The following is a 27,971-nucleotide window of genomic DNA, read 5'->3' as shown; positions in this document are numbered from 1 at the left end:
CTTTATCCTGTAAGTGCTGTAACTGAGCTGCAGCAATTGGCATGGTTGGAGGTGCTAGTGACACAGAAGAGCTTTTCATCTGCTGCTATACTCTTATGCAGCAGGACCACCACATGCTGGGTTGTGGGATCAAAAACACCAGTGGCTGCTTGGCCTCTCTGGAATCTTTATCCACCTTGAGAACTAGGACAGACTTTGATAGAGAGGACATGGACCAGGAATGGAGCTGTTTAAAGGACTTTCTAGGTGCTTTCTTCCACCCTCTTTGTGATAGTCCAACACTTGTCAAGGCTCTTGGAAATGTCCCATGAATTGAGGGTATCATGTTTAATACCAGATTTACTTTCTTGAAGATTGTTCATGTCACATGGCATTTCTGGTTTAGAGTGATATAAAGTATACTGAAAACACAAAAAACATAATATCATAATTAATATAGCCATTGTAGTACACAGATCCTTCACAATACCAGTATGACTCCCTTTTCTGGTCCTTCTGAAATACATCCTCATGGTCATCATGTTAGGTGTCCTCAGATGACAAGAAGGAATTGGGAGGGTTGATCAGTTAAAGCCCATTGTCGTCTTTGAAATTCTTATGGCAGTTGTCTGGCTTTTATTTCTGTGTATTCATTCTCCCCATGCTGGCCTAGTCTTCATTCTTGCTAAAGAAGTACTGGTTGATCCTCTCAAACTTTGATAGCCATTTATCCAAAACAAAGGCCACCCCATGTTCCCTCTGAGTTGAGATAAAGTCATCTTTGTAACTGCTCTGGTCCATCACTCCCTGAGCTTCAAAAAGTGCATTACTCTTGTCTACGTTCTCTTAGCCATATTCCATATTTAGGACTTACTAGTCAGTCACATCCATATGAAACCAACCCCAGAACCAGAAGTGCAAGAAAAATACATCTCTTCCTCAACAAACCCTTGGTGAGATAGGTTTAAAGCACAGCATCTCTCTGAAACCAGGCTCAGATTTCATATGTAACAGGGCATCCTTTTTGCTATAGCTTGTTTTTGTCTACTCCTACATAAGCAATGTAAAAATTGCAATGCAAAGGAGGCTAAGTAGATCCAAATTGAAGTTACTCAGAACTACTGTGAACAGATTATTCTTGCAGTGTATTAACTTCTCAATGGAATTCTCTTGGGCCACTGTTCAATTTTTCTCTGTGGGATTCTTTCCGTCCTCTGCCCTCCCCTGCCCAGTGCCAGTACTCCTTAAATTGCTAATGATGTGATAAGGCTTAACTGTTTTCCTGTGGGCATCACATGCATAAATTAGTGTTCTTCACCATTTACTCTTCATCAGGCAGCTTGTTTGTCAGGAAAAGGTGCTTAAAATTCATGTAAGTTTGGAAAGGATCACCTTACAACAAAAGAACACAGATTTTCCAGCTATAAAACTCTATCTTTGAGGCAAGCAGAAATTTACTTGCTTGTCAAATAGGCTCTGGTTGGTGTGTGCAAAGTCTCTATTTTCTAACGTAGGTAAGGTAAGGGTGGTAAGTGTTTCAGTTGGTCACTATATTTTGCTGTTGGGTATTTTTTAAAAAGACTAAGCTAGGCCATCACCTATGCTTGTGCAAAACTCATGCTTGTTCCTAAAAATTTAATTATTTTGCGAAGTCTTCCCTGTTGTGGTAAGTATAAAAGTATAGAGTATTTAAGATAATGCCTGTTTCTAAAAATTAATACTATATAATCATAGAGGAAGGAGAAACAACAACTAAAATCCCAATGATCTGTCTTACTGTGCTTTTTTCACTGTGTGACTGTATCCCAACAATGCAAATGCAGGTACTGTTTTCCAATGTGAGTTCCTGGAAATGTAGAGCCAGAAAATCTCTGGTTTTGAAATTTTAAAAATATGTGTTTTAAGAATCTGTGCTTTAATTAAAAATTTTCAGGCAGCTGAGTGTGTTGTGTTTTTTTAGTGCACATATGAGTCGGTCTGGTACAGAAATGATGGCTTTTTTATCATATCGGAAATAAAACAGAAAAAACCTTCTGATTATTTTTAATTTTACACAGTACACATTTACACTTCTCACTATTCAGTATTTTGTATAAAATCAAATGCAATTTGCAGTATTTTCAAATGACACACAAATGCATATTGAACTAATTAATATTACAAGATAATATGAAGCTTTATCTTAAAAATACCTTCAGCAAAATAAACTTTCATTCTGTCAATCCAAGTTAAAAAAATATGATTAGAAATATACAGTTTAAAAATAATCAGGATGAACAGTACTGATTAGTCAAGAAATTTTAGACCTTGATATCCTGTATATGAGTTTACATATGACAGTCTACATATGATTATATAAAAAATGCAGTGCAACAACCTGGTGAACATCACATTTATGTTTTGTTTTGGTTTTTTTCTACAATCTCTTACTGTTTTAAATCAGCAGTGCTTCCTCTACTGTCATACTGGGGGCAAAAAGACAAGGTCTAGGTTAGTGTCTGAGTTTTTTTGATGCTGTAATGGAAACCAGCAATTTTACCCAAGATATTACAACTTTTGAGCATGCAGTATCTTTTGAGTTAAGAAATTGAGGAAGAATCCATCTGTCACATATTTGAAAGAGGAAAGAATTTCTAAGAAGAATCTCCTAACTGATGCCAGCAGAAGTAACTTCATTCAGCTGCTCTGTTGTACAGATATACAAAGGTGATACAGCTGCCATAACACGTTCCATTTTGGCACATAATACTTGACAATTCAGAAAAGATTTAGAAACCAAGAACTTCCTCACCCATGCTCACTCTTTGTTCTTGTACCTAAGACACCTTTGGTATGGTACATTAAAAATGTTAGACAAAGTAATAAAAATTCGTAACTAAGCAGTACAATTAGATGTGGTACAGTGAGGTAATGAGTTAATTTTCAATATAAGGCTGTTTGGAAAGTTCAGATGAAAAATCCCTTTGACATTTATGTGTTTTTCACTAAGATAGAGGGTGGTGGATGGGGTATCCTAAAACACATTGATACTAAACATGCCATTTTGCTTTAGCTAGAGTTGCCATTGTTTGTGCACTTGTGTTATGCAAATTTACTTCTGATGAACCTAGAAGTGCTAATTACTCTGCTAGTTACTTTAAATGAGACAAATTCTGATTTTCAATTTGGAAGGGGTGAGAAAGAGATCAGTTATTTTTAGGTTAAAAAAAAGATGCTGAAAGAAGCAGCTCAGCTGAGAGAAGGGCACAGCTAAACACCGTATTACTAAATCTTTATTCTGATTCTCACGTCACTATTTTCACCCCTTTTGCCTTCCAAGATGAGAAATTTTGTTGAAAAAGAAGCATAGGATAATATTTGCACAATAGACCTACTATTGTGGTTAGCTGTACATAAGCTTTTGCACAAAATGGCTTACTAAAAAACTCACCTAACCAAAAAAAACCAAACCAAACCACACAACCTCCACTAAAAAATCCTAACCAAACAAACCAAACCCAAAACCCCCTAAACTGAAAAAATACCAGAAAAACCAAATAACCTCTGCCAAAACAAACAAAGCAACACCATTCAAAGCCCAAGAAATTTTAATTGCCTTATTGGGATGATACCAGTCCCTCTCTTTTCAGATGCTTTTTATGTAGAAGAAAAGAGGGTGAAAAGGGAAGTTTAAGAAGAAAACAAAATATTTTCAGTCTGAGCCTTTATTTTGCATTACATATTTTCTTTTTAATTTGTATTCATATTTGCAGATTTTGACTATCTAAGCACATGGATGTTATCTGTAAGCTTACTTACACTTAACATCCTGTTTCCTCTCACATTCATTATTCTTTTGCTAGAAATATTTTCAAACCACTGTGTGATATTCATACTGGCATTCAAAAATCACCAGCCTAACAGAAGACTTAGTTTCCATTCAAAAGGATGTAGATTGAAACTAGTCACTGAACATTTACATTCACTGAAATTTACCCCTCTCACAGAGGCAATCTGCATCTTTAAAAACTTCAGTTATTCCATTACTAACATTGCAGATTTCTTGATTTCTTCCACTTCGTACTGTAAGAGTCATTAAATCAACAGATAATGATTCATATTTAAGGCTATGTGGTAACAGCCCTCATCTGAGGGATATGCAGCTATAACCATCAGCTAGCTGGTGGACAAGAGTACCTCAATTTTGAAATGTAATAATGTGAAAAGTAGTAGGAAAAAAAACACCGTAGTCCTGTAGAGGATGAAAATTTCAGTCTCAAGCAGATTCCTCTAAAAATTACACTGTTTTTTACCAGAGGTATAGTTCTTAAACTGTTAGTTGTCAAAATTTTTACCTGCCCCTGAATTCCACTACCTCAGTTGTATGGCACCCTTATTTTCTCTTCTTCCCTTTGTGTGCTGCACTCATTAAGTGTCCCAAAGCACTGTCCACGTGTTATCAAGCATACCAATGAAATCTAGGGGGGGAATTCTTATCTTTTATATATGGTAATTTAAGGTTTCATATAAAGGACTTGATAGTAAAAGAAACAGTAATGTTTCAGTGATGAAACAGTAATGACATTTCAATATGACAGCACTGCTTTAAATGGTAGTGGTTTTCCTCCCCTTTAAAATCATACCAGATTTAAAGCAGTTATAACTAGTTCAAAGAACAATTGGTTGTGAACAACTAAAAAGCTGTCACTACTAAAAACAAGTTAATCATTTACAATTAGTTCTTCCTAAATAAACCACACAACTTTTGACAATAAAGCACTCTTTGGTGGACAATAGTTACATTGTGTACTCAATACTGCGGCTTCATAAAAAACTTCATACAAAGTAAGAAAGAACAGCCAACCAACACAGGAGAGTACCAATACTATTAGAAATAAAAGCTTTTGTGGTTGATTTTCAGACTCAAGTGAAGACTTCAGCCCAGTCTGAATGCACAACATGGATTTATATACTTAAAATCTCCCACCATCTGGTGATCAGCAGCTAAGTGATTGCCATCACAATTTGTACACATGCATCATACATACTAGCAAGCCCTCTTTATAATAGAGAGCTTAAATATTTACACCTGAGTCTAAATGTATGTAGATTATGTTGGTTTTTGAGAAAGTATTAGTATGGTAGAAAAAAATCTACCAAACATGTTGACAGTTCATTTTATTCTACAAGTAAAAAAGAGATTTTTCTATTTAATTTTTTACTGAAAAATAGAGCCAAAGTGATCTTCCTTGAATTGCATCAAGTCCCCTCTATATCCCCTTCACTCCTGAATATCCTCTTCAACACTGGTGCTTATTCGAAAGTCAACGCAATACTGTTCTAGTCTTTGTGACGGATTGGCTGTTGAAATAAAACATATTTGAGGGAAAAAGTTAGACATTATTCAGTATGTATTTCAAGCAAGCATTTCTGGCAAGGTAAAATGAGCAAATGGCACTTCAAAGAAAGAAACAAAAAGTAAAAGTCACTGCATTTAGTAACACAGCAATACTGATTGTCAAGAATGCACAGACTGGTCTGATCACAGACAACATGAAGAAAATTCTGTTCCATACAGAAATGCAAAAGGGGATTCAAAGTACTATAATTTAATTAAGTGCATTTGTGTAAAGCATTTCTTTTCTTTTTCTCCCTGTGATGTATCAGACTGCAGGAAAAGTAGAAAGAACAGGACAGAAACATTTATATCTTTTTAAAGCTAGGTTTAGATTACATATAGAAAAGTTCTGAAATGCTGCAGGTAGTTTTCAGTATTTTAACAAGGGTGTAGAAGACTGCTTTGTAATACCTGGCAAAGCAAAGGCATATGAGATTTTTAAAGTGTACTCCTCTTTGCTAGCTTTTGTGATATTCCTCTATACAGTTTTCATACCTTTTCCCCATACTCTCCATTATAATTTTTTGTAATAACTTTACCTGCATTCCCTTAAGCACCTTGATGCATCAAAATGCCTTTACCACTTAAAATTTCATTTCTAATCAACTACTTACTACAAATTAAATTTTAATTCTGTTCTGTGTGGTGACATGGAAAAGACCATTTAACTTATGTCTTATGACTCAGTTGGTTTGGATGTGAAGTATGGACCTTGTTAAAATACAGACATGAACTTCTCAGTAACTGGCAAATTTACAAGGAAGATATCTTAACTGGAGAAATAAGGGCATCCACAGAGCAATACTGGGTTATGGGCCAGAAATGTGATTTCCTGCAGTTCTAACCAGTATTATTTCAATCACAAGATATGTGTTATGTCCATCAGTATTTTCTTTTGTAGAAAGCAGCTGACATCTAAAGATGTTCCACAAAGGAAAAGCAGTGAGTCTTACAGATAGGATTGAAATTCCCTATGTTCTCTTTAAAAATCCAGAATAGTGTTTTAGATGTAAATAGCTGTTCCACTGAAAAATCATACTGGAGACAATCCATGGTAGTGTCTCCAACAGTCTGAAGGACGAAATGACAGATAAATTCCCTAGCTGTGCAGATTGTACTGCATTAGGATGGGTCGCAAGTGTGATTCACATATAAAAAGAATTGACTAAAGTGACATAAAGCAGTAAATGAGATTGATGTAAAAATGGTCCAAGATGTTTCCACTGGAATGTATCAGAAAGAAAATGAAAGAATAAGGATATACAATAATGACAGTGAAGTTCAGTGAAGTAAATGAAGTCTTGACAAAGACAGATGCTGGTTAGGGCAGGATGTCAATATTGTAGAAATAATTATTCTCTACCCTGCAATCCACTTGATCTGGATTAAGTTCAATGAATCTGAGTACTGTGAAGTAATGCAAACTGCTCATACATCAAGAAATTAAACTTAAAAGAAAAAGCATGCTTAAAAATGACTGATCCTTTTTCAAATGCTACAGGAAAATAAAAGGACACCTACAAGACTGACAACAAGGTACTGCATTCTAAATCTGTTAAATGATATGGTCATACCACAACACCCTTCAGAGGGACCAGCACCCAATTAGCCCTCTCAGATTATAAAACAATTAAGATGTCTGTAACTGACAGAATAAGGACAAATTTGATTATTGGATGGAAATATAAAAGTAACTGAACTTCTTAGACCTCCAAAGTTAGAAGAAAAGAAAGAGTATATGGCGAAGCATTTAGGGTAGAAGTTTTAGAAAGTCCATTAAAATATGAAGGAAGTAATTTATGAAGTTTGAGATTGACCTGGTCCTTGGCCTTCAGAGTCATACATCTGGCAATACACCTAAAGGACTTCTTATGAAATTAATGAAATCTTCTGTGAACTCTGTTTTAGGGATGCTGTTTTCTCCTAAGGATAGGTATTGACATCTCACAAAACACAAAGGTCAGCTTGGAGAAGTGCTTTCCAGGAATTGAAAATTTCTCTTCAGATTACACACATGCATGAATGTAGATACAAAATGTTGCAAGCAGGTTAGGTTAAAACTGGGAGAGACATGAAAAATAAAAATAGCAGGCAGAATCCTATCAATTATATTTGGACCAAAACTGGCATGGTAAAAATTGGGCAAAATGGAGAAAAAACCCAACCAATCAAAAGGAAAACCTGGAAAAATACCACTGATTTTTAGTAAAATATCTGTTTCATGGAAAGGGTCTTATTTTTTAATATGTTGTTCAATAAATCAAAACAAAGTAACAACTAAAATGTCTCTGAATAGAATTTACTGCACTCTACTATTTCCACTAACAGAGCAATTTTTTCATAACTTCATTACCTTCAAGGTAACAGGATGAAGAAAGAGATAGAAGAACTCTGTGAGAAAAAAGCTGCAAAACAACTTACATTTTCAGAGATATTTATAAATCAAGCCACATAACATAGGAAGTAGTTATGTGCCATCTTTTACTCTTTCCAGTCAAAATCTCTTCAGCACCTAACAGACCCATTTTTCACTAAGAGTTTAAGACAAATTCCAGTAAATTGTAAGCAATGGAAATTGTTTGGATATTGTCTTAAACTATGCTCTCAGGCTCATCTTTTATAATGGCCTGGAGAGTTGTCACTGAGGGGTGTGATCACAGGCATAGACAAAGATAAATAGCAGTAGTCTGGCCATATGCTTCTGGGTCAAAAGACACTTTCCATAAATCCATTAGAATTTAGAATTTCATTAAGCTTTACCAAACAGATTTAGTTCAGGTTATCAGCCATGCTCTCAGTAAGAAAAATCTCATACCAGTATACACATGCATTTTATACACTTCACCTTTCCACAACCACTGCATTTCAGCTGTCTATTGAATTCTTCCTAGATTTGACTTCATGCACTGACTAGTATATGACTTAATGCTGTGAGGAATTTTTCCGTCTCTTACGCCAGGCAAAGGGGTTTTCGTGTTACCAAAATCCCTTGTCTTCAATAATTCTCACTCACATTAAGAATTAATATTTAAAATTCTTGATCTTGGAAGACTAAGCAAGATAAATAAATTACTTAAGATGTAAGGTTCCAGATGTTCTCAGTACATGACACAAGCCATTTAATTGTTTCTCACTTTCCATTGCTAGGAGAAGGAGCTGAACTATGGCAAAAGCTCCTGCCAGCAGTGGACACAACAGCTTTAAGTATTTACCTAGAAAACAGTTACAGGATCTGTAAAGAGGGTAACTCTCACCTTTTTAAACTGTTTTTTCTTGCAGCAGACCTGGTAGTTCTTTTAGTAATGTCTGTACTGTCAGAAATGCTAGGTTCAGAGGTTTTATTTTTCTGAACACTGGACTGCAGAGTTACTCTGTAAAGAGTAGGAAAAAAGAAACATTATATAATTGGAAAGTTCCTAAAAACACTGAAAAGAGGGTGTTACAATAGACCTAACAAGTATCAGCTTTATATCTATTTTCTATTCCATCTGTGCAAGGTTCCAGCTGTGAAAGTATGCACCATTTTAGAGATTCTGACCTAAGAGTAACTTAAGTATTACTCGTTATTCTCCTGATATTATTAGACTCTAATTTTCAGTGGCTTCACTGAGTCCAGTCGTATGAGCAGATTACATTAGACTGGAAATCAAAACCTTCATTAAATAGTGCAAGTTACAGTCTGGTCAGTTAATACTCTGAAGAAACTACTTTCACAGAATCCTATCTATGAATACTGAATGCTCACTTTTGGAGCAAAAGTGAACAGGAATATATGGGGAGAAAATATGCATTTCTATATTCATGTAACATACTCACCAAAAACAGAAATGGAAAACACCTCCAATGTTTTCATTGTTTTATATGGGCTTCAGAATTAGAACATGTATTTGAGATAACACAATTTCATCTAAAATACATTCTTTATGCAGTAAAACTGATCAGCAACATTATTTTTACTATACACTTTTTGATTAGCAAACAAATATCTACATAACCACAAATTTCAAGTATTTTAAACTTCTGCTTGAAAAAATCTCTCTTAATAGATCAGCCTTGCAAAATATTATTACTTGATTTGCAAATGTTCAAACAAAACAGCCAGTTGCTCAGGTAAGATACAAGGTTTCAACGACAAGTACTACCAAAATGCAATGCAAATTCTCCTGTAAACACAGGACATTCAAAGTTGAAGGAATTGCTTTTACAGGAAGCAGAAAAAACCACCCCCAGATCCCTTCAACTTCATATCATATTTCTTTAGTAAGAACAAGTTATTCTAATGAAAATACTTTCCTTGCATGCCCAAGGTGAAAACATTTAGAACCTGAAGGCTTATGTTATAGTTTCTACTGTGATTGTAAAACGGTTTTAACAAGTTCTAATATTGAAATTCTTTTTTCAGTGCCACAGTTGTCATACAGAATGAACAAATTCAGTCTACCACACTTTTAACCAAGCACTAAAAATACAGCAGTGGTGAAATAAAACTTGCATTATACCATTCATCTGTGCTGATAGAAACTTCTAGGAATGAACAGAAAAGCACGAGGTTATGCTTAACCTTGTAACACTCGGTCACTGAAATATAAACATGAAGAAATCATGGCACATTCTGGTTTACTAGTGCTCATGCAGCCAGAAATATGGAAAAATCATGTTTTCTCCTTAAATACATACATGTGGTGTCTCTCTGCATAAAACGTGTGCAATGTACATATAAAAGAAAGCAAAAGCTATTGGAATGCAATTTTTGTAATCTTTCATAAACACCCATTTTTTCTAGATGCCAGAAGTTCAAAAAACTCGTCAATGTACATGGCTTAAACCCATATACGTATCTAACATGAACTGAAATATGAGCCAGCAGTGTGCCCTCGTCGCCAAAAAGGCCACTAGTGTTCTGGGGACCATCGGGAAGAGCATTGCCAGCAGGTCAGAAGAGGTGATCTTGCCCCTTTACTTAGCCCAGATGAGGCACATCTGGAGTGCTGTGTCCAATTCTGAGCGCCTCAGCACAAGAGAGACATGGAGGTCCTGGAGAGAGTCCAGTGGAAGGATATGAAGATGGTGAAGGGACTGGACATCTCTCTTATGAGGAAAGGCTGAGGGAGCTGGGTCTGTTCAGCCTCCAGAAGAGATGACAGAGGGGACTTCATTAATGTCTGTCAGTAACTGAAGGCAAGGAGTCAAGAGCCAGGCTCTGCTTGGTGGTACTGAGCAATAGGAGGCATTGGGCACAAACTGATGCACAGGAAGTTGCACCTGAATGTGAAGAACTTCTGAACCTAACACCCAAACTTCTTTACTGTGCAGGTGACTGAGCACTGGAACAGATTGTCCAGAGAGGTTGTCAAGTCTCCCTCACTGGAGATTCAAGAACCATTTGGATGCAATCCTGTGCCATGTGCTCTGGGATGATTCTGTGTGAGCAGGGAGGTTGGACCAGATGACCCACTGTGGTCTATTTCAACATTTTTCCATTCTGTGATTCTGTGAAGCATTATGAATTCTCAAGATAGCATTCTGCACAAACATTTAAATATTCATCTTTTCAACATATCATAAGATAGGCCTTACTTCCCTGAAAATTTCATCTTATCTGTTCAAAACAAAGAAAGAAAATAAAAGAAGCTCCAAGGGGAAATCTGACTTATAATAAAAATAAGCACTAGGAAACCAAAACCACAAAAACATCCTTTTAAGTTTGCTGCATTTGCAAAAGGGAGATAATAAGATGCCTTATGGGATCAGCTCAGAGCCAGCTGTGAGCAGGGTAGAATCTTTAACATCATCTGCTCTTCAGCTGATATGCCATTTTTACATCTCAGATATATGCAACTTCACTGGGCTACTCTACAGTAAAGAATAATTGAAATCACTGTGAACAAAACATTTGCTAAATTATCACACAGACATTTTTAAATCAGACTAGAATTCTAGACTTCCAAGGCTGATAGCACCTCAAGGAAAAGAGACAAGGTTCCATTTACACCATTGTCTGACAGGTTGTTGCAATTAAACACCCAGAGCTGTCTTTGAGCCTCACAGCTGTCAGCTGAGGTGCAGCAACAGTGCTACCATAGCTTTCATTAGAATGCTACTGCATATATGTTAAAGGTGAGAGAAGAAGCTAATATATGGAGTTTTGGTTTAGCACAATTAGACTAACAGCCTCACTTGATAGCAGGTTCAATAGAAAGATTTTATAATGGATGTGAGATGAAGCCATGGCAGAGGAAATCATGTCAAAATGTCAGCATGAAAAAAATATCCCAAACTATATTAGAGAAGTCTAAGATCTCAGGACACCTACCTTACTGCTTTGGAGATGTTCACATAAAACAGTATGTCACACAACTTCCAGAAACACCAGCAAACCCATCTCATGTACACAAAGGTTTTTTAACTCAATGGGATATGATAAAAAAATGGAAAAAAAACAACCAACCACCACCACCACCAAAACCCCACAAAAATAAACAAACAAAAACCAAAAAACCAAAAAAAGCTAACCAAGAAAAACTCCAAAACCCTGCAAGCTATAGGATGTTGTAATAGTCACACTATTAAACCTACATTTACATTGTAAGAATTTTCCATCTCCAATTCATCTGTAATGGAAACATCACTCGGTAGTTCTGATCCTAAATATACACCATAAATAGCAGACTAGTTTATACACTGCTTTCTTATTCAAGCTAATACCTTGGTCTTTAAACAAATAAAGACCTGTTTAAATGGAACAGTGCTTGGGTAGCAAGCAGCAACTTTTAAATAACTCACAACTTTTATTCACCATTTAAATCAGTGCAAGGGCAAAACATAGGCACCCCACCAGGACACGAAAACCCAAACTCCATAACCCGAGACAAAATCCACAAAACTTGAATTGCAAGCAGAGTAATACATATTGGACAGAAATCAATCCACACAACAAGCTTTTTTAAAATATGTGATTGCAATATCCTAAGCAGGGATGAAAAAAAAAGGGGCTACACAGGTGCATGTCTTCTCTGTCTGCAAAAGGCATTTTAGTCTTGCCAGTCAATCTGGGCAACCTGTCTTGAAAGGTCTGTCAAGTGCAATACTGCTTTCTCCTTCATCACCATGATTTTTAAGAAAACAGACCTGACACCTGTACTACTCTTCTAAGTCATCGACTAAGTGACTGATAACTCTTCAGCATACAGGGCTCCAGCCAACACAACTGCCAGGCTAGCCCAGATTGGTCCATGATCCTTACCGATAATTTGATCTCTTAAAACATGAGATATTAGCTCCAGAAAGAAGAGAAAGTTAGGAAAGCTTTTAAGAACAGCCTGTTTTCTCTCCCTATACTTAAACCACCATTGTATCATTGGTAATCTTGAAAATCAAGCAGCAGCACCAGTAATTGGAAATTCACAGCAAACGGGAATAACAAAATTGCTTGCATCACATCTACCAACGCCAGTCTTTTTTCATCTAGCAAGGACTAAGTGTTTCTAGTTTTTAGACAGAACACAGACACAGTAAGAGAAAGAAAGGATGATAGTTGACTGAAATTGATCTTATAGCACAGTACAGCAAAACAAAACACATATGGTTTCACTTCTTTAACCTGTGTTTTAAGTTTAGCTTTGTAGTATGTGTTCAGAAATCTGAGGTCTGACTTCCAGAGACCACTGAGAAAAGAAAGAGAGCTTCATTCACTATAAAACTTTGAAAACATGCCTCTCGTTATTTGGAATAATGCCTCTCAAGTAGGTTATTTGACAAGGCTTGGGAAAAAATTAGGCTGAAGTGATCTTTATTTCTTTATAATTTCTTTCTCAAAAAGAACAGATTAAAATTACCTCAGTGAAGGCTAACTGAATAACTAACCTGTCCAAAGTCTCCCAGTTCTCATTCTATAGTTATCTACTCACTCAGGTCAGCAGAAGGAGTTTCATGCTTTTTAAAAACTGCAGACAAAAAGTTGCAAGGCCAAAGGTATGGATGACAGAAAATCTCAACCTTCATGCCTGTCAGGAGACAATGCCTGTTCTTAATTAGTAAAAGACTTTCTGACCATTTTTTAAATCTGAGACCACCAAGATTCCAAGTATTCCCCCAAAGTAATCATTCTGCTTTGAGGGTGGTGATGACAGAGGAGCTCCAGGGAGGCTCAGAAACAAGCAAAATGTTCATTTGCACTTCCTCACAGTTCTGTGTGCTGTTGGAATTTTATTTGACCAAAATAGCTAAGTTGTCATTTGATGAAAACATTGCACCTTTTAAGTAGAAGCAAGGCACAGAAATCACTGCAGCTACTCTGATGAAAGTGGAGTGAAGAAAGAGTGAAAAATGTATTCAAGGAACTGATACTCTATTAATGTTGTCTCAGCCACTGAATCCAAGTAACAGAATAACGGAATGTAAGTAGTCTCCTAAAGCTCTAGAAAACATAATTGTGAACAAAAGATGATGAAACCAGATTGGCTGGGTAAACAAGTGAGCCTGGACCTAACACTGCAACCTGCCTTATCTAAGGTAAAAGAAGTAATGTTTTATGACATGGCATATAATATTTGTTCTCTTGGTAGAAACAAAGACCTACTGACATTTCTAACAAATTCTAATTCTTGGCATTTCATGGGAATAAAATCATGTGTTGGGAAACTAGCCTACTTTGCAAGTTCATAAACTTCGAAGTAAAACTGAAGCTAACATCTGCATCTGCAATATGCAAAGGATAGGATCATATTTTAAAGCAGTACTTTTTTATTTCTTACAGATAATTTTGCTTATGTAGTTTTGCTTATCTTCAGAGAAGAAACACTTCAAAACTAAAAATTACTGTAATTATAAGAGCTCTTTGCCTTTGTATATTGTAAGCCAGCCATAAAAATCACTCAATTATTCCAAATAATATACACAAGAATATAACAAAGCCAGAGCAGTGAAATTCACTCTTGCAACAAAGCCAGTAAGAAAAATGACATGAAAACATGCATTTAAGAGACATACTAGACAGAAAGTGTGAGCTATTGTAGAGAAATGGAATGGGACACTTACACAGTGGCTCTCTCTCAGGGAGTCCTGATGGTTACTATGTTCTTAAACCATCTAGACAGAATAGCAGGCTGGGCAGAAGGGAGCCACATACAATCCACCAGATGACAATGCTACACAGTGTAGACACCAGCATAGCTAGGAGCCATCTAAAAAGGGATTGGAGGGGGAGGTAGAGATGAAAAAAAAATCAAAAGCAAAAGCTATTGGTGCATTTTAGCTTGTTTCAAGTTCTTCAAAAGGATACTGCTCTATAAACTTTGCCAAGCATTTCTTTCTTTCTATGACTAACAATCCATACAGCCATAAATTGCCAATGTAGTACCCATGTGCTGCTGGAATCAAAGCAAATCTTCTGAAACCCTCACCAAAGTCATCTATTTCAAACAGTCTATATCACTCTTGGAGAGAAGTGTGTGCAGGAGCAATACATCTCTGACCAATTGCTGCCATCTCTTATGCAGTTGGATCAGCCTGTATTTACACATCCTATTTCACAATCATACATTCTGATACTAAAACATTACATCACAGACAGATAGGTTTGCAGAAACAAACAACTTTATATAAACAACCAGATGATGGGGTGTATTACCTTTCCGTGTAAGAAGCAAAAGTCAATTCATAATCCTTTGCCACAGGTGCAGAATATTGCTTATTAGAACATCATAAAATATCCAATCATCAACGCATAAAGAAATTATACAGCCAACTTCAATGAACACTCTACACAAAGTCCCTTGTGACTTAAAAGTAAATAATGCCTCCAGTCTTCAAAGACTAACTGTCCAAGCTTCTGGTGCTCTTTGCCCCCCCACCCTTCATTTTTTCCTCTGAAATAAAACTGCTTGGAAGATTTAGAAGCTTCTGTTTGTTTGCTTAGATAAAAGTAATCAATTTCACTGCAAGAATAATTATTTTAACAGACTAAACTAAAAAGAAAAGAGACAGTCACCTCTTGTAGTAGAAAAAACTTCTGACTCATGCAAGGCATCTAAATATTCCTTGCAATAAAACAACAGTAACACAAAGGAATGTATGAGTTTACACATTCATTTTTCACTGAATTATTTCAGTGTAAGTTGCAAACCATAAAAATAACTCAGGGGAACAGAAAGAGATAAATTGAAGCTCCTTGAGTGACAATGCACAATGTAAAAATGAGCTATAAGCTCCAAGTCAATTATTTTAATTCTACTCAAGTACAAGCTAATTAGAGCAGACATGTTGCAGAGCATTTAATGAACAAAATAATATTTTAATAGTAGATAGGTCTTGTATTAAAAAGGTATTGGGACAATGGCTCTGAATAGGTTATCACACAGTCTACATTCATCACATGGAACATACAGTAAATGTGTGGCAATTAAATACTTGACAACTCAAGGTACTTCTGTGCCTAGGAAACTAATCTGCAAGGTAGTTGTTTTTTACTGTGCTATTTGAGGTAACTGAAGTGATGCGTTTTGATATTTTTTAAGTCAATTGGGCACAGTCTTTGTTCTGAGTATGTTGTTTCTTACATGGCTGCTTGTGTAAATGATAAGCATGAACAGAAAACAGTAATTTAAAACAAAAGCAGAAATCAGACATAGCAATGTGTGAAGGTTTCCAGAGATATATTCCTTTACCTTCAGCACATTTTTACTACATACTTCTCACTTTTTCTAAAAGTCTGATGACACTGGTGATCTTGAAAAAGAAAATAAAAATGCCAGCAAGATAGCAGTATCATGTCCTACAGAAAGACAACACAATAAAAGTCATGTTGACTGTGGCCTGTGACTTTGGTCACGTGTGATTCACAAAAGCCTGACAGCCAGGGGTCACCATTGCTTTCCTAGCAATCAAATGCGATCCTGCAAAGTTTTCCAAGTGTTGCATTATCTTGCAGTTTATTTAAGGGCAGGCAGATAGATTTTGTACCTACAGATGCAAACTTTCTTTTACAGGTGGTGTTTCAGGACTTGCCTAAAATAAAGAGACTACCAGCTTCACTGACAGAAATGCAGTTCTTTGAATTTGTTTACTGAAACAGTGACTTATCTGCCTTCCAGATCTGACAGACATTATCACAAAGCCCACAGGATTTAGGGAAAGTTCTCTTCCAAGGAAGAAAAAATGAAAGGAAGCTAAAAATCCTTCTTTCAGCTCTGACTTTACCAACTCTACTTCAAACACCAACATGTATCTTATTTGAGCCAATCAAACAAAACCACACAGAGTCATATTCTTTCATTTTTATACTAACACAGGACAGACAAGGGAATGTTTGTGATTAAACTAAAAGTAAAGCATTCAGAAGTGCTATAGGAGCTTGTAAAATGCAGAATACCAGCATCAAAAAACTACTCAGAAAACTAGACACTCAGTCATGCAGTTCTTTAACCAAATTGTCCTGCCTCCTCAGCATTCACCAAGCCTTCAGAGAAATGGTGAAACTCATGTTTGTTTTAAGGGAATAAAAGCAGCATTGATAACAAACATTTGTGGGCAATGGGAAGTATGCATGAAGAAGAGGATAAAAGTGTTTCTGACATTTTATATATTCAGAAACTGACTTACGCTAGTGGAGATGCAGTTGGAGCTTTTGCTTGCCTTTTGCTTTTCAGAGCACGAAGCTTATCCCCTTGTGTTAAACAGTTTGTTTCATCATCATCACTGTACTGGATAAGTGGAGGGGGGAAAGGGATAAATCAAGATTAAATATAGACACTTTGATATTTAAGAATTAACTTTATCTTAAAACTTAAAATTAGAATTATCTCAACAGGATAAAGTCAAAGGAAATTCACTTGCATAAATATAGTTCTGTTCCTTCCAGTTTCCTGTTTGCTGCTTTAGAAGCTGTAAACCATTAAGTGGTGGCATGACTTATATGCAACGGACTATTGTCTCCTTTTAAAGCATTGGAAGCAATATATTATAAAATCTTTGTGTAGGTACAGTATGATCTTCACTAAATACAGCATTTCCCTCCTTCACTTGCCTTTTCAAAACAGCAGTACTGTCTTTTTCAAAAAGCACCATCAAAAGATATTACAGAAGTTGCAATTACTTAGAAACTGAATTTAAAAAAACACCCTTTCATCCCCTCCCTTTAAATACATGCAGTGAAGCAACAGACAATCCAAAATGAAATTAGTGTTTTTGATTGCAGAATGTGAGTATGTTTTTTCTATTGCTGAGCTAATTACAGAAGACTAAAGCATGATGATGCTCCTGCTTCACGTGTGTTCTAAACTCCATTTTTCATAATTGCCATCCCTAGTTTCCCCCCCACGCCATATGCTTTTATACAATAAGGGTGAACAGAAAAAAAAAATTTGATCAATAAAGTCTTAGTGCACCCACAGATTTTTTCAAAACGTGAGAGATTCTCAACAGTTCCAACTTTTATAAGAGCACAATATTTGGATGGTTACCAGTTCAATGTCCTTTTGGATGCTTCTCCTGTTTCTTGTGTTATTAATTGAAATATCATCTACTCCTGACAGAATTCTTGTTACAGCAATTTTATGGTTTCGTTTCAACTTTGCACGGAAAATATCCCCTTCTGTCCAAAGTTCTGCCTGTTTGCTATCATAACATGGAAAAAAAGGCCCAAAACACAAAAAATTAACACTGAAGATTGTTAAGTGTACAATAGAAGAAGAAGAAGAAAAACACATCTAGATTTATTTTTGGCACTCAATCTACTTACTCCATCAGGAAATGCTGTTGTGGTCCAATCACAGAACCAGGTCTATTTATTCTGATCCAGGCAATAGATTCAGCAGCTGTCATCCGATAATGCTTCATGATGTAACAGGCAATAAGTGTGCCAGTTCGTCCAAGACCAGCTGTGTAATATAAAAGAATGGCTTCTTTTATATATCCATCTTCATCTGGAATCTGTTCTAACTATAGACACTGCTGGTAACAAGTAGTTACGTGCCTAATTTATCAAAACAAACCTCTACTTATTAAATGTGGTCAGGGAAACTTACTCTTTGATCTTTTTCATCATATACAAGGTTACTAACACACTAAGTCCATATTTTTTTGAGTGAGGTAACCTTCCAAAGCCAGCAACTTTACAAATATCTGTAAGTTCAGCTACCTTTATTTATCTGTCTATCTATGAATACGTATGAATGTATGTGAATGTTTATAAGCATGAGATAAAACAGTTGGCCTTTTTTTTTTCTTTTCAGAATTCTCCCAGCACCTTCTTGCAAACTAATCATACATTGCACTGAAATCAGATGTTCTCCCAGCCCCTCCTCTAATTTATCTCTTTAACTCCCAAGAAAAAACCAAATATTGCAATAATCAAGTCTGGGCATTAGCTAGCACAGGAAAGAAGTACTCCATAGTGAGAAACCTTTTTTAAAATGGCCCTCAAAACAGTTCTATTTACCTTGGGAAATCTGAGAAGCAAGAGAGGACCGCTCCAGCTAAGTGACATCTCTCCTCAAACACTTCCTGCACATACAAATCACACACCACCTTCTCTCATTTAACAATTGACTGATCAACACCACTGTAAAATCTTCTGTATAATACAACAGCCAAGACAACCACACAGTAGCTTCCATGACTCACTTTAGGGCTTGCTTTAGCTTTCCATGACTTCCATGACTGCTTTAGGAATAGGCTACGGCATTCTACACTTCCTCAAGGGTAAGTGCAGTCTAGACACCATTAGTCTGACATCTACCAAAGAACACCTTAATTTGAATGAAAACAAAGCACTTGTATCACTGATATTCAATATTCTGGCATAACAAATAAAGTGATATGCCTGAATTTACCACCTCAGTGAAGAATAAGAGTATGGACTTGTTTTCCCAGAGTCAAGATGCTGGTTTCAACCAACTCTTTCACTTTCCAGTAGAATTGTGTTAAATGCAGCAAATGGATGGCAGATACAGGAAAAAAACTGCAGCCTTTGCAGGTCCAAAGCAAACAGGTTAAGAAAAGGCCCTTCTCTTCAATCACAGCATTGCCACATACACTAGTGATGCAAAGTCGTGGAGAAGAAATGTCTGATAGACTATTAAAGATGGTGTGGGAATGGAAACATACTGCCTCTAGAACAACCGAAAGCCAAATAACTATACTGGCTGCATTGGCCAGGCTCTTAAAATCTTTGCAGTCTAACTCTGGAGAAATGGATATTCAGAGCATGCCCAAACTAGTACAGCTTCTGAGGAATGAAGATTTTGGTGGCTGTAGAAGAACACTCATATATTTTGAGGAATCTCCCCAAAATGCTGCACTGTTTCCAAAAGTTTACGATTTGGTATATTTAAACATGTATTTTCAGAGAGAACCTGACAGGACTTCAAATGCTGGCCCAAAGCATCCTTTGAAAGTACTAACACTTTTTAGCAGAAAGAGCTATTAATATCAGAAATCTCACTTTCCTCAGTCTCATTTTGGGAATGGCTTGGAAGATTTTTCTGGTACTTAACAAAACTAGAAGATGAAGTGCTGAACAGAACCATAGAAATAATTTGAAGGGAACAGTTGCAGTTTGGCAGAGATGTTAATAACTAGATATAGTAGAATTATACTGCAAAAGACCTCAGGAACTGTAATTATAAACATCACTAGTAATATAAACTATTTTTTGCATCCTACCTTTGCAATGAACGGCTATTACACCTTCAGCATTTTCACAAATATTTAGAAATGTTTTAACTATAGTATCACTAGGTGTGCTTCCATCAGCAAAGAAGAGATCAAAATGCTCAAATCCAGCATCTGTAAATCGTTTAGCGTCATACAGTTTTTTGTTGAGGCGTATTATAGTGGTGACCTTATTTTGCTTGAAGTATGGGAAATAAGCCTCTGGAGCATGGTGGGGATAGCCTATTTGAGAACAGAAGATTAAAAAAAGAGTAAGGCTTAAACTGAAGAAATAAAAAAATGCTAAAAAATAAGATATGAAAACACTTCCAAAATAGAGACAAGATAAAGAAATAGACTAACTGAAAGTGGAATTTTAATACAATCACCTAGGTCAGATACAATTAAACCAAGCATTAAAATTTTACTGCCAGAGTTCTTATAAAAGGAAAAGAGCCAAGGAAAAAACACATTGTTTGAGGAACAATTTTTAAAGCTTGTTCTTACTGGTAAAAATCAACTAAGAAAGCAGTGGGCTTGTGTTCCCCACCTCCTTTTTTAAGCATACCATTTTCAATTTTACTTCTTGAATGAGGTCCACTGAAGGCAATGAATTTGTTTGGTATTATCCAGTTAAAATCTCCATTTTCTGCTCTCTGTCAAGAGAAAATGCTTGGTTTATCATTATCCCTGTATTTTCAGGCTTTTCCTTATTGTTTCAAAATACATGCTAGATAGAATTGATGCATAATTTTTGTCAAAGGAAGGTGTGTTAGTTGGCTGCTTTCTTTTTCATCATGAGGATGACAGATGCTCTCAACCTCATATTTCTCCCCTGTGTCCCTGTCTTTCTAAATCAGAGTTTTAGAGCAATGCAACTGATGCCCTTCAGACAAAGAGCAACTTTCAAATTTTTATTTTGTATGGGATTCTAAATTGGTCTTAGTAATTGGTCTTAGCACTGTTCACAAATTAATAATGATTTTTTAAGCTCTAGGAATATTTAATTTTCTCTTTACAGATATCTGGCAGTTTTGCATTTCTGAGACTGCATACAATCAAGAGTTGCAGTCCTTCATTGTGACAATTATTTCCTATGACCCAAAGTGAATTTTATGAACTTGGAGTTTCCCAGCCCTGTTTCCTTCTTTACCTCAAAGAGCGTTATTACATTTTTGCCATGTGTTCTCAAATACATACTTTGACTATTCTTGAGCATTCAGTTAGACTTGGGCTTGTATGACCTTTAGTTTTTCATCAAGACTGCTCAAAAATATCCAGGGTTTTACTAATAATGGAGACTCCCATTTATTTCCATTATGGTTTCTACTTTCCCGCATGTTTAAGCATAACTATGCTTAAATCTGAATTTTAGTATTCTCTCTCTGACCATGAACCTTTATTTAACTATCATAACTTAAAGAGACAAAACAGAAATGGAACTTAATACTACAAAAGAATAGCAGAAATTTTAAGCAATTGCTTTAGCATTAGTAACAGCAAACAAATCAAAAGATTGATACTGAACACTTACTTCATAATGCTCATATTCATCTACATCAAACGTACTAAAATCCAGGAAACCATACTGCAAAGCCTAAAATTCAGAACACAGATCTTAACAAAGATGCCTCTTCAATGAGGACAGTTTATTACTCCTTTTGGTAACATGAAGTCCTTTAATACACATTCTCCTTCTTTCTTCACAAAATGTAAGAATACAGATAAACTCAGTCTTGCTTCAAACCAGGTTTATAAATTTCAATATAAGTGAAGCTAGATGAGTAAATCAACTTTTTTTATTTTCACAGAATCACTGTAAAACCCTCTGTAGCATTTAGTCTTTTCATTACTGCTAGCTGCACAAAATAAAAAGAGAAATAACCAGCAAAAAATATCTATTGAAACTATGAGTAGATTCTAAAGACTACATTCCAGGACTGGAGATATTTTTTTGTGTGCAAATTCTATTTGCTAGTATCTTCACCAATTTCAAATTGCTTGCATTCACAAAGTCCTAAGTAGATATTACTGAGTCCATGATGTCCCATAATTAGCCACAACCATAATTAACTGTATAAAGAATGTAATCATTTGGGTAACTAATAGTTTATCCACTTGCTAAAACAGGAAAACAAACACAGATAACCCTCATATCTCCAAATATTAAAAATACTACATTCTAATTTTCTCTTTTACTACCTAATCTTTTGTAGCTTTCCTTGTTGTTCACCAGCAAGAACAGCAATGCACCAGTCTTGGCACACAAATAACCAATTTCAAAATACTCAAAAAAGCTGAAAAATCACCAGTCTTCAAGAAGATGACTTAACCAGTAAAAACATCACTATGTGGTAGAGATACCCATAATACAAAAGACAATAGTATGGTGGAGAGCTGCAGAATTCCATTCACTAGTCATACAGACTCAAAAGAATGTGTTTTGATTCCCCTATCCTTTAGTCCTGCATTACTTCACTGCTGTATTGCTATAAAACCTAGATTTTACAATTTTATAGTTAAAAAAGAAGCACCTACCTCCTAAGATTTGTTCTATTTCTATTACTAAAGCAAAATCTGAAATCATTACCATGTATTGCAAATACCAGAAGTGTATAGCAAACCCATTCAAAACCCTTTCAAAGGCTATGTTCAGCCTAACACGTAACAGCAGGGGGCATATAATAAACCTAACACATAGCTCTTAGGATTAGATGTGAATTACTGTCTTGATAGATTACACAAGTAAAACTCAGAATTCCCTCTATAATATCTTCACTTGTTGATTATATAAAGTATTGGTAGACTTCTATGAATGCTGTATCGACTTTGTGACAATGCATAATGCACAGTAAACTAGGTAACAATCAGCAGTTCTGCTACTTCACAGCTCCAATTGGATCCTAGTTTCCTAAGCCTGCTTCTTCTGATGGGCAACGTTTAGCTACTTTTTTGAAATGTGATAAATATTAGTTTACTGACCTTGTTTATTGCATGAAAACAGTCCAGTAACGTTAGATGAAAACTGCAAGTACCAAAGGAAGCATCCCTATAAGATACCATGACCAAAACATAATTATTGTATTTTAATCCAAGTGAAAGCTATTGAAGATACTTCTCTAAAACACTTTTTAAAATTACTTCAAGGTAATGATTATTAAACTGAAATAATTATGTCAAATGATTACTTCATTTCCCATACATTGAATCTTACAAGAATAACAACATAAAATAAGTTATATTAACAGATACAACAGTAAGATACAACTCCAGCTACAGTTTTTGTAAAGCTGAAATGCTAAATTTCTGACATGGACTGTAAGTAAATATAATAAAATATTTAGTAAATATAGTAAATACATAAATATAATAGTAAATATATAACAAATTATAGTAAATATAATAAAATCTTTTCCTTAGTAAATATAATAAAATATTTTCCTTAAGAAGCATAAATAGTTAATGTTTATACAAGAGGAGAAACTAGTTTCATTAAAACAGCCCCTTTCAATTACAAGTTTTTAAATTCTGTTGATCCAGGAATTGCATGTTCTTAATATGTGACCATTATCAAATTTCATAAGCAAATTTCATATAGAATTCTACAGGAATACTATAGTGAAGTAAATAAATAAATTAAACTGAATCTACACCAGAGAACTTTATACCTTGCCAGAACACTTTGAGACCATGCAGCCCTTATCAGCTAATATTTCTAATAACTAGAAAATATTTCATGTTCAAATTTCAAGTGAGAGGAAGAAGAACTTTTGAAGAGCCTGGATAGCTGTCTCTAGTAATTTTTTCTATCCTTTCCTTCCTTATGAATCAGTGTGAAAAAGGGCAGAAATTAAGAGGAGACATAAATAATAGAACGTTACTCAAGTAAAAGAAAGGACACATAAAAGTGACATCGTAGTAGCATGCATCTCTTAGACCACCTGATGAGAAGGAACAAATGGATAAAGCCTTCTACAGTCAGATAGAAGCAACTTCACATTTTTAGGCCCATGGTCCTCAGAGGGAACTGCAATCACTCTGATATATTTTGGAGAGACAGCACAGTAGGGCACAGGCAATGCAGAAGGCTCCTGGAATACACTGATGACAACTTCCCACTTGTCAAACAGGTGCAGCAATCTGCAAATACTGTCTTGTGCACAAAGAATGCTATGAAGTACTGCAAGCCCTCTGTGATGAATGGCAGATATTTTGATATGTTTAACTATCAGCTACTGGCACAAAATTACACTGCCAAGTGAGAAGCAATAAAGAAGATAAAAAAGCTTACTGAGTGGATAAAAACAGTGGGGCTCCCTCACCTTCTGCTGGGACACTTCAGTACCAGCTAGTAACACCTCTGATTCACTGAGTACCTAAAGCTCGGACAGTGAGTGTGTCCTAAGTAAAAACTTCAACACCAAAAAAAAAAAATCCAACCCAAAAACAAGCCACAAAAAACAAACAAACGCCCCAACAAACAAAAATCCACCCCAAAACACAAAACAAAACAAAATAAAACCCCAGAAAACCAACACAGCAGAAATTCGTACTGAAAAATGTTACATTCTTCTTCAAAATATCAAGGTACAGAAAGTTCTATCGGCTTGTTATTTACCTGAAAGGAAGATATGAAACACTTCCTGACAATATAAGCCTGTACACATCTTCTGGGGATTCTCTCAGGTATATTATCTATTTTTGGAAAAAGACAGAAAAGGAAAAAGATTATTTTAAGACAGACGTCAATAATTTCAAGTAATTTGTTTACTACAGAAGGCATAATTAATTATCACAGAGTGCAAAAGTGCTGGAAAAGAGTGGCATCAAGAACAAATGTTTGCAAGTGTGCAACAATAAAACTAACATAAACAATAAAAAATCTTGTCAATCTAAAGAAATATATATTTTAAAACAATTTTTATAGATTTGTGCAGGAGTTGCTCAGCTATAGGCTACAGTGAAAAGGCTCTTGTTCATCTGAATTCTTACATTTCTACTACGACTCTGCTTCACCAGTTCATAGATTTTTTTTAATTAAGTTTTTAAGATGTAAATCAAAACATAAAAACCTGCAGATATATCAGTAAAGCTATGAATCATCTGGCACTCAAACTGTTGATACACACAGCACACAAGAGTAAAACAGTTATTTATGTGTGTTTTGATCTTCCTACATTAGAACATTTGCATTAATCCAAATTCTGTACTTCCTCTTTTGCACTGCTGGGGCAATATCCAGTAACTAAATCCAGATGCCATAAACTAAGAGAAAACAAAACAAAACAAAACAAAAACAAAAACAAAAAACCCCAAACAAACAAAAAACCAAACTGTAGCTTCAGAAGCAAAATACTAAGAACAGAATGACTTGAACTTTCTACTGTCAAAAACACTCAGAAAAGAATTCACAAAGGACCAACTTACGAGAAATATCCGTATGATCTTCCATCACAACATGTTTGATCCCTCTTGGATAGCCTTTAACACTAAGGTGTTAAAAAGAATACCTAAAACTCCTCCTTTTTGCATATCTCTTCTTCAAATACCATTAAACACCATCCCCAGCATGGCCAGGAGGTAACAACTGTTAATAACAAGCTGTCATTAACAGGTCAATATTCAGTAATTTCAAGTTAATACTTTTTATTTGAAATTGCTTTAGAACTCTACAGAAACTTGTGGTTTTTTACCACTAATGTTCAGTAAAATTATTTATTTCTTTCATACTAATGACATTTTCCCTTAGAGATGTTTGAAAGTAAAAATCCTCATGAGTATTAAATAAACATCTTCCAAAAATCAAGGAATGGTGTATTTACTTTCTGCTGCTGTAGACATTTTTTCTTTAAAAATTTGGCATTGCCTTTCAAATTATTTTGATGCTGCTGCAAAGCCAGTTTGAACAAATGGCTCAACATACCTTAAACATCCTCTCTCCACACACACACACAGAAAACAAGAGTTAGAACAGATGTTGCTAAAAAAACCCAACAAACAAACCCAGCTTGAAACACAACCTAAAGAGACAACTAAAACAGACATGGCCAACAGATGACCCCTTTGATTTTCCTGATTCAATTAGTGTGTTAAGTATTTTCAGAGCATTCTTCCTTTGAAATTGGCAGAAGAAAACAGAAAAATAAATCTTTCTTGAGACATAGCTAAGTAATGAAAACTGCATGTTTTGTGTGTGTGTGTGTGTGTGTGTGTGTGTGTGCATTCACTGCGGAAAGATAAGCGACTTCTGCGTTTATATTTGCAAGTATACACTCAAAATAAAAAAGATACTTGAAAAGCCTCCCCAAGTATCATTGAACAGCTTAGCCTCTGACAGCAAAATTCACTTTTAATTCTACAGGCATTTATAGCCTAATTTGGATATAAAGGTTACCTTCCAAGAAATTTCAAATTGTGTGCTTTGCTACAGTCCTAATTTGCATCTTGCAGGACAGTGAACATACATTGCTAGCAACTATACACATCAAGCACTTCTTGTTTATCAGGAAGAGATCCCTGTCCCTGAAAAACTTACAAACTCAAGACATGAAATGGAATTAAAAAACAGATAGTAATTAGACAGAGTTTGTAGCCAGAAATTAGTCACCGGGAAAAAACAGGACTACAGAATCACAGAATCAATTAGGCTGGAAAAGATCTCTGAGATCATTCTAGTCCAACCTTTGCCCAAACATTACCATGTCAACTACACCATGGCGCTGTGTGCTACGTCCAGTCTTCCCTTAAGCATTTCGTCCACTCTGGGCAGCCCATTACAATGTTTAATCAATCCTTCACCCTTCCTGTGAAAAAAAATCCTCCTAATGTCCAACTGGACTTAAGTGCTATCACACTGTGTAGAACAGAATGACTTGAACTTTCTATACAGAGCACTAATCGTACCACAGGCAAATAGAAATGCAACCAATACTATGTGATTTTGTAAGCTTGTATAAAAGCTCAGCTGAGGTATGAGAGAACTCCTTGGCCTTTCTGAGCTACCAGGTTCTTAAAGGAAACAAGACAGAATGCAGAAGCATTTGTTTACAAGTGTAACAGCTGCAAGAGATATTTTTTTTCCCATTTCACTGCACTGTATTAAAATAAGTTAGTCAGTTCTATTAGGTTAGTTCTCAAGCACAGATCCTGCTTCTGAAATTACATTACCAGTGAAACTGCTAGAAACACCTTTTTAACATACATGCATATGTGCATGGACTTCTCTTAACACAGCTACATAAGAACACTTCCTCCATACAAGGACATTTAAAAAACCCAATCTGATTTTGCAAAGCAAAAATACAATTTCTATTGGTCAACTGAAGCAAAATACAGCACACTTACTGAAGAAGGAAACTCATTCTGAAACAAAGTGAAATCCTGCTACACTCAGCTGTGACACTACCCCACATACAAAAGATACAACAAGTGAACAGCTGCAGAGACAGCAGTTGATGAATTGGTCAGATAGTGTACTCAGTGGAAAGTGCTTGCAAAAAAATTAGGTTAGTATGAAAATAGCTGGATGAGTGCAATGGTATAGAGTGGTTCAAAAGGGAAGAATGACACACACATAATGGGAAAGACCATAAAGAGATAATTACTTCACAAGGAAAGTATCTTGGCAGTAACACAACACAAGAAGCTGTGATAGTCAAAGTGGAGACATAATCAGTTTCACAGGCCAAGGGAGTACACAGCTAGAAATCCTGGATGTAACCAAAGCTGTATGAAGACTAAACATGGGTGGTGCCTGCTTTTAGGTTGGGGTGAAACAAATTCCATGTGTGGTAACAGGTAAGACTGGAGTAGCAAAGCTCAGAGAAGCAACAGATGTCAAGGCAGCAGAGGCCATCTGAATTAGGAAATGGTCTGCACCAAAAGAATTCCATCAGTAGACAGAGAACCAGCATTGAAGATCTGACATCTTTACTACATATTTCCAGCAGTATTTAAGCTTAACAGC

General features: G+C 35.7%; 1 protein-coding gene across 8 annotated transcripts in view; it reads right to left on the bottom strand.

Annotated features, from left to right (window-relative positions):
- Nucleotides 1–2,006: 2,006 nt before the first annotated feature.
- The window catches only part of CDC14B (cell division cycle 14B), a 44,229-nt gene continuing 18,264 nt past the window's right edge, over nt 2,007–27,971 (bottom strand). For 3 of the 8 annotated variants that reach the window (XM_038123295.1, XM_038123301.1, XM_038123302.1), the window contains 10 exons: nt 24,624–24,700; nt 22,988–23,054; nt 21,540–21,602; nt 20,574–20,661; nt 20,018–20,248; nt 18,093–18,231; nt 17,815–18,013; nt 16,955–17,055; nt 8,611–8,727; nt 2,007–5,319 (listed from right to left, as the gene is read on the bottom strand). In XM_038123295.1, coding sequence (XP_037979223.1) covers nt 5,283–5,319; nt 8,611–8,727; nt 16,955–17,055; nt 17,815–18,013; nt 18,093–18,231; nt 20,018–20,248; nt 20,574–20,661; nt 21,540–21,602; nt 22,988–23,054; nt 24,624–24,700 — 1,119 coding nt within the window. In that variant the 3' untranslated portion in view covers nt 2,007–5,282. Of the gene's footprint in view, nt 5,320–8,610; nt 8,728–14,392; nt 14,539–16,954; nt 17,056–17,814; nt 18,014–18,092; nt 18,232–20,017; nt 20,249–20,573; nt 20,662–21,539; nt 21,603–22,987; nt 23,055–24,623; nt 24,701–27,971 lie in introns of all 8 variants that reach the window. The other 5 variants (XR_005255111.1, XM_038123296.1, XM_038123298.1 and 2 more) reach the window with 5 other exon arrangements.

This window comes from Motacilla alba, chromosome Z, assembly GCF_015832195.1.
Source record: "Motacilla alba alba isolate MOTALB_02 chromosome Z, Motacilla_alba_V1.0_pri, whole genome shotgun sequence".
NCBI classification, from domain to species: domain Eukaryota; kingdom Metazoa; phylum Chordata; class Aves; order Passeriformes; family Motacillidae; genus Motacilla; species Motacilla alba.
The sequence above is the reverse complement of the archived record's forward strand: the minus strand, read 5'-3'. Positions and strand labels throughout refer to the sequence as shown.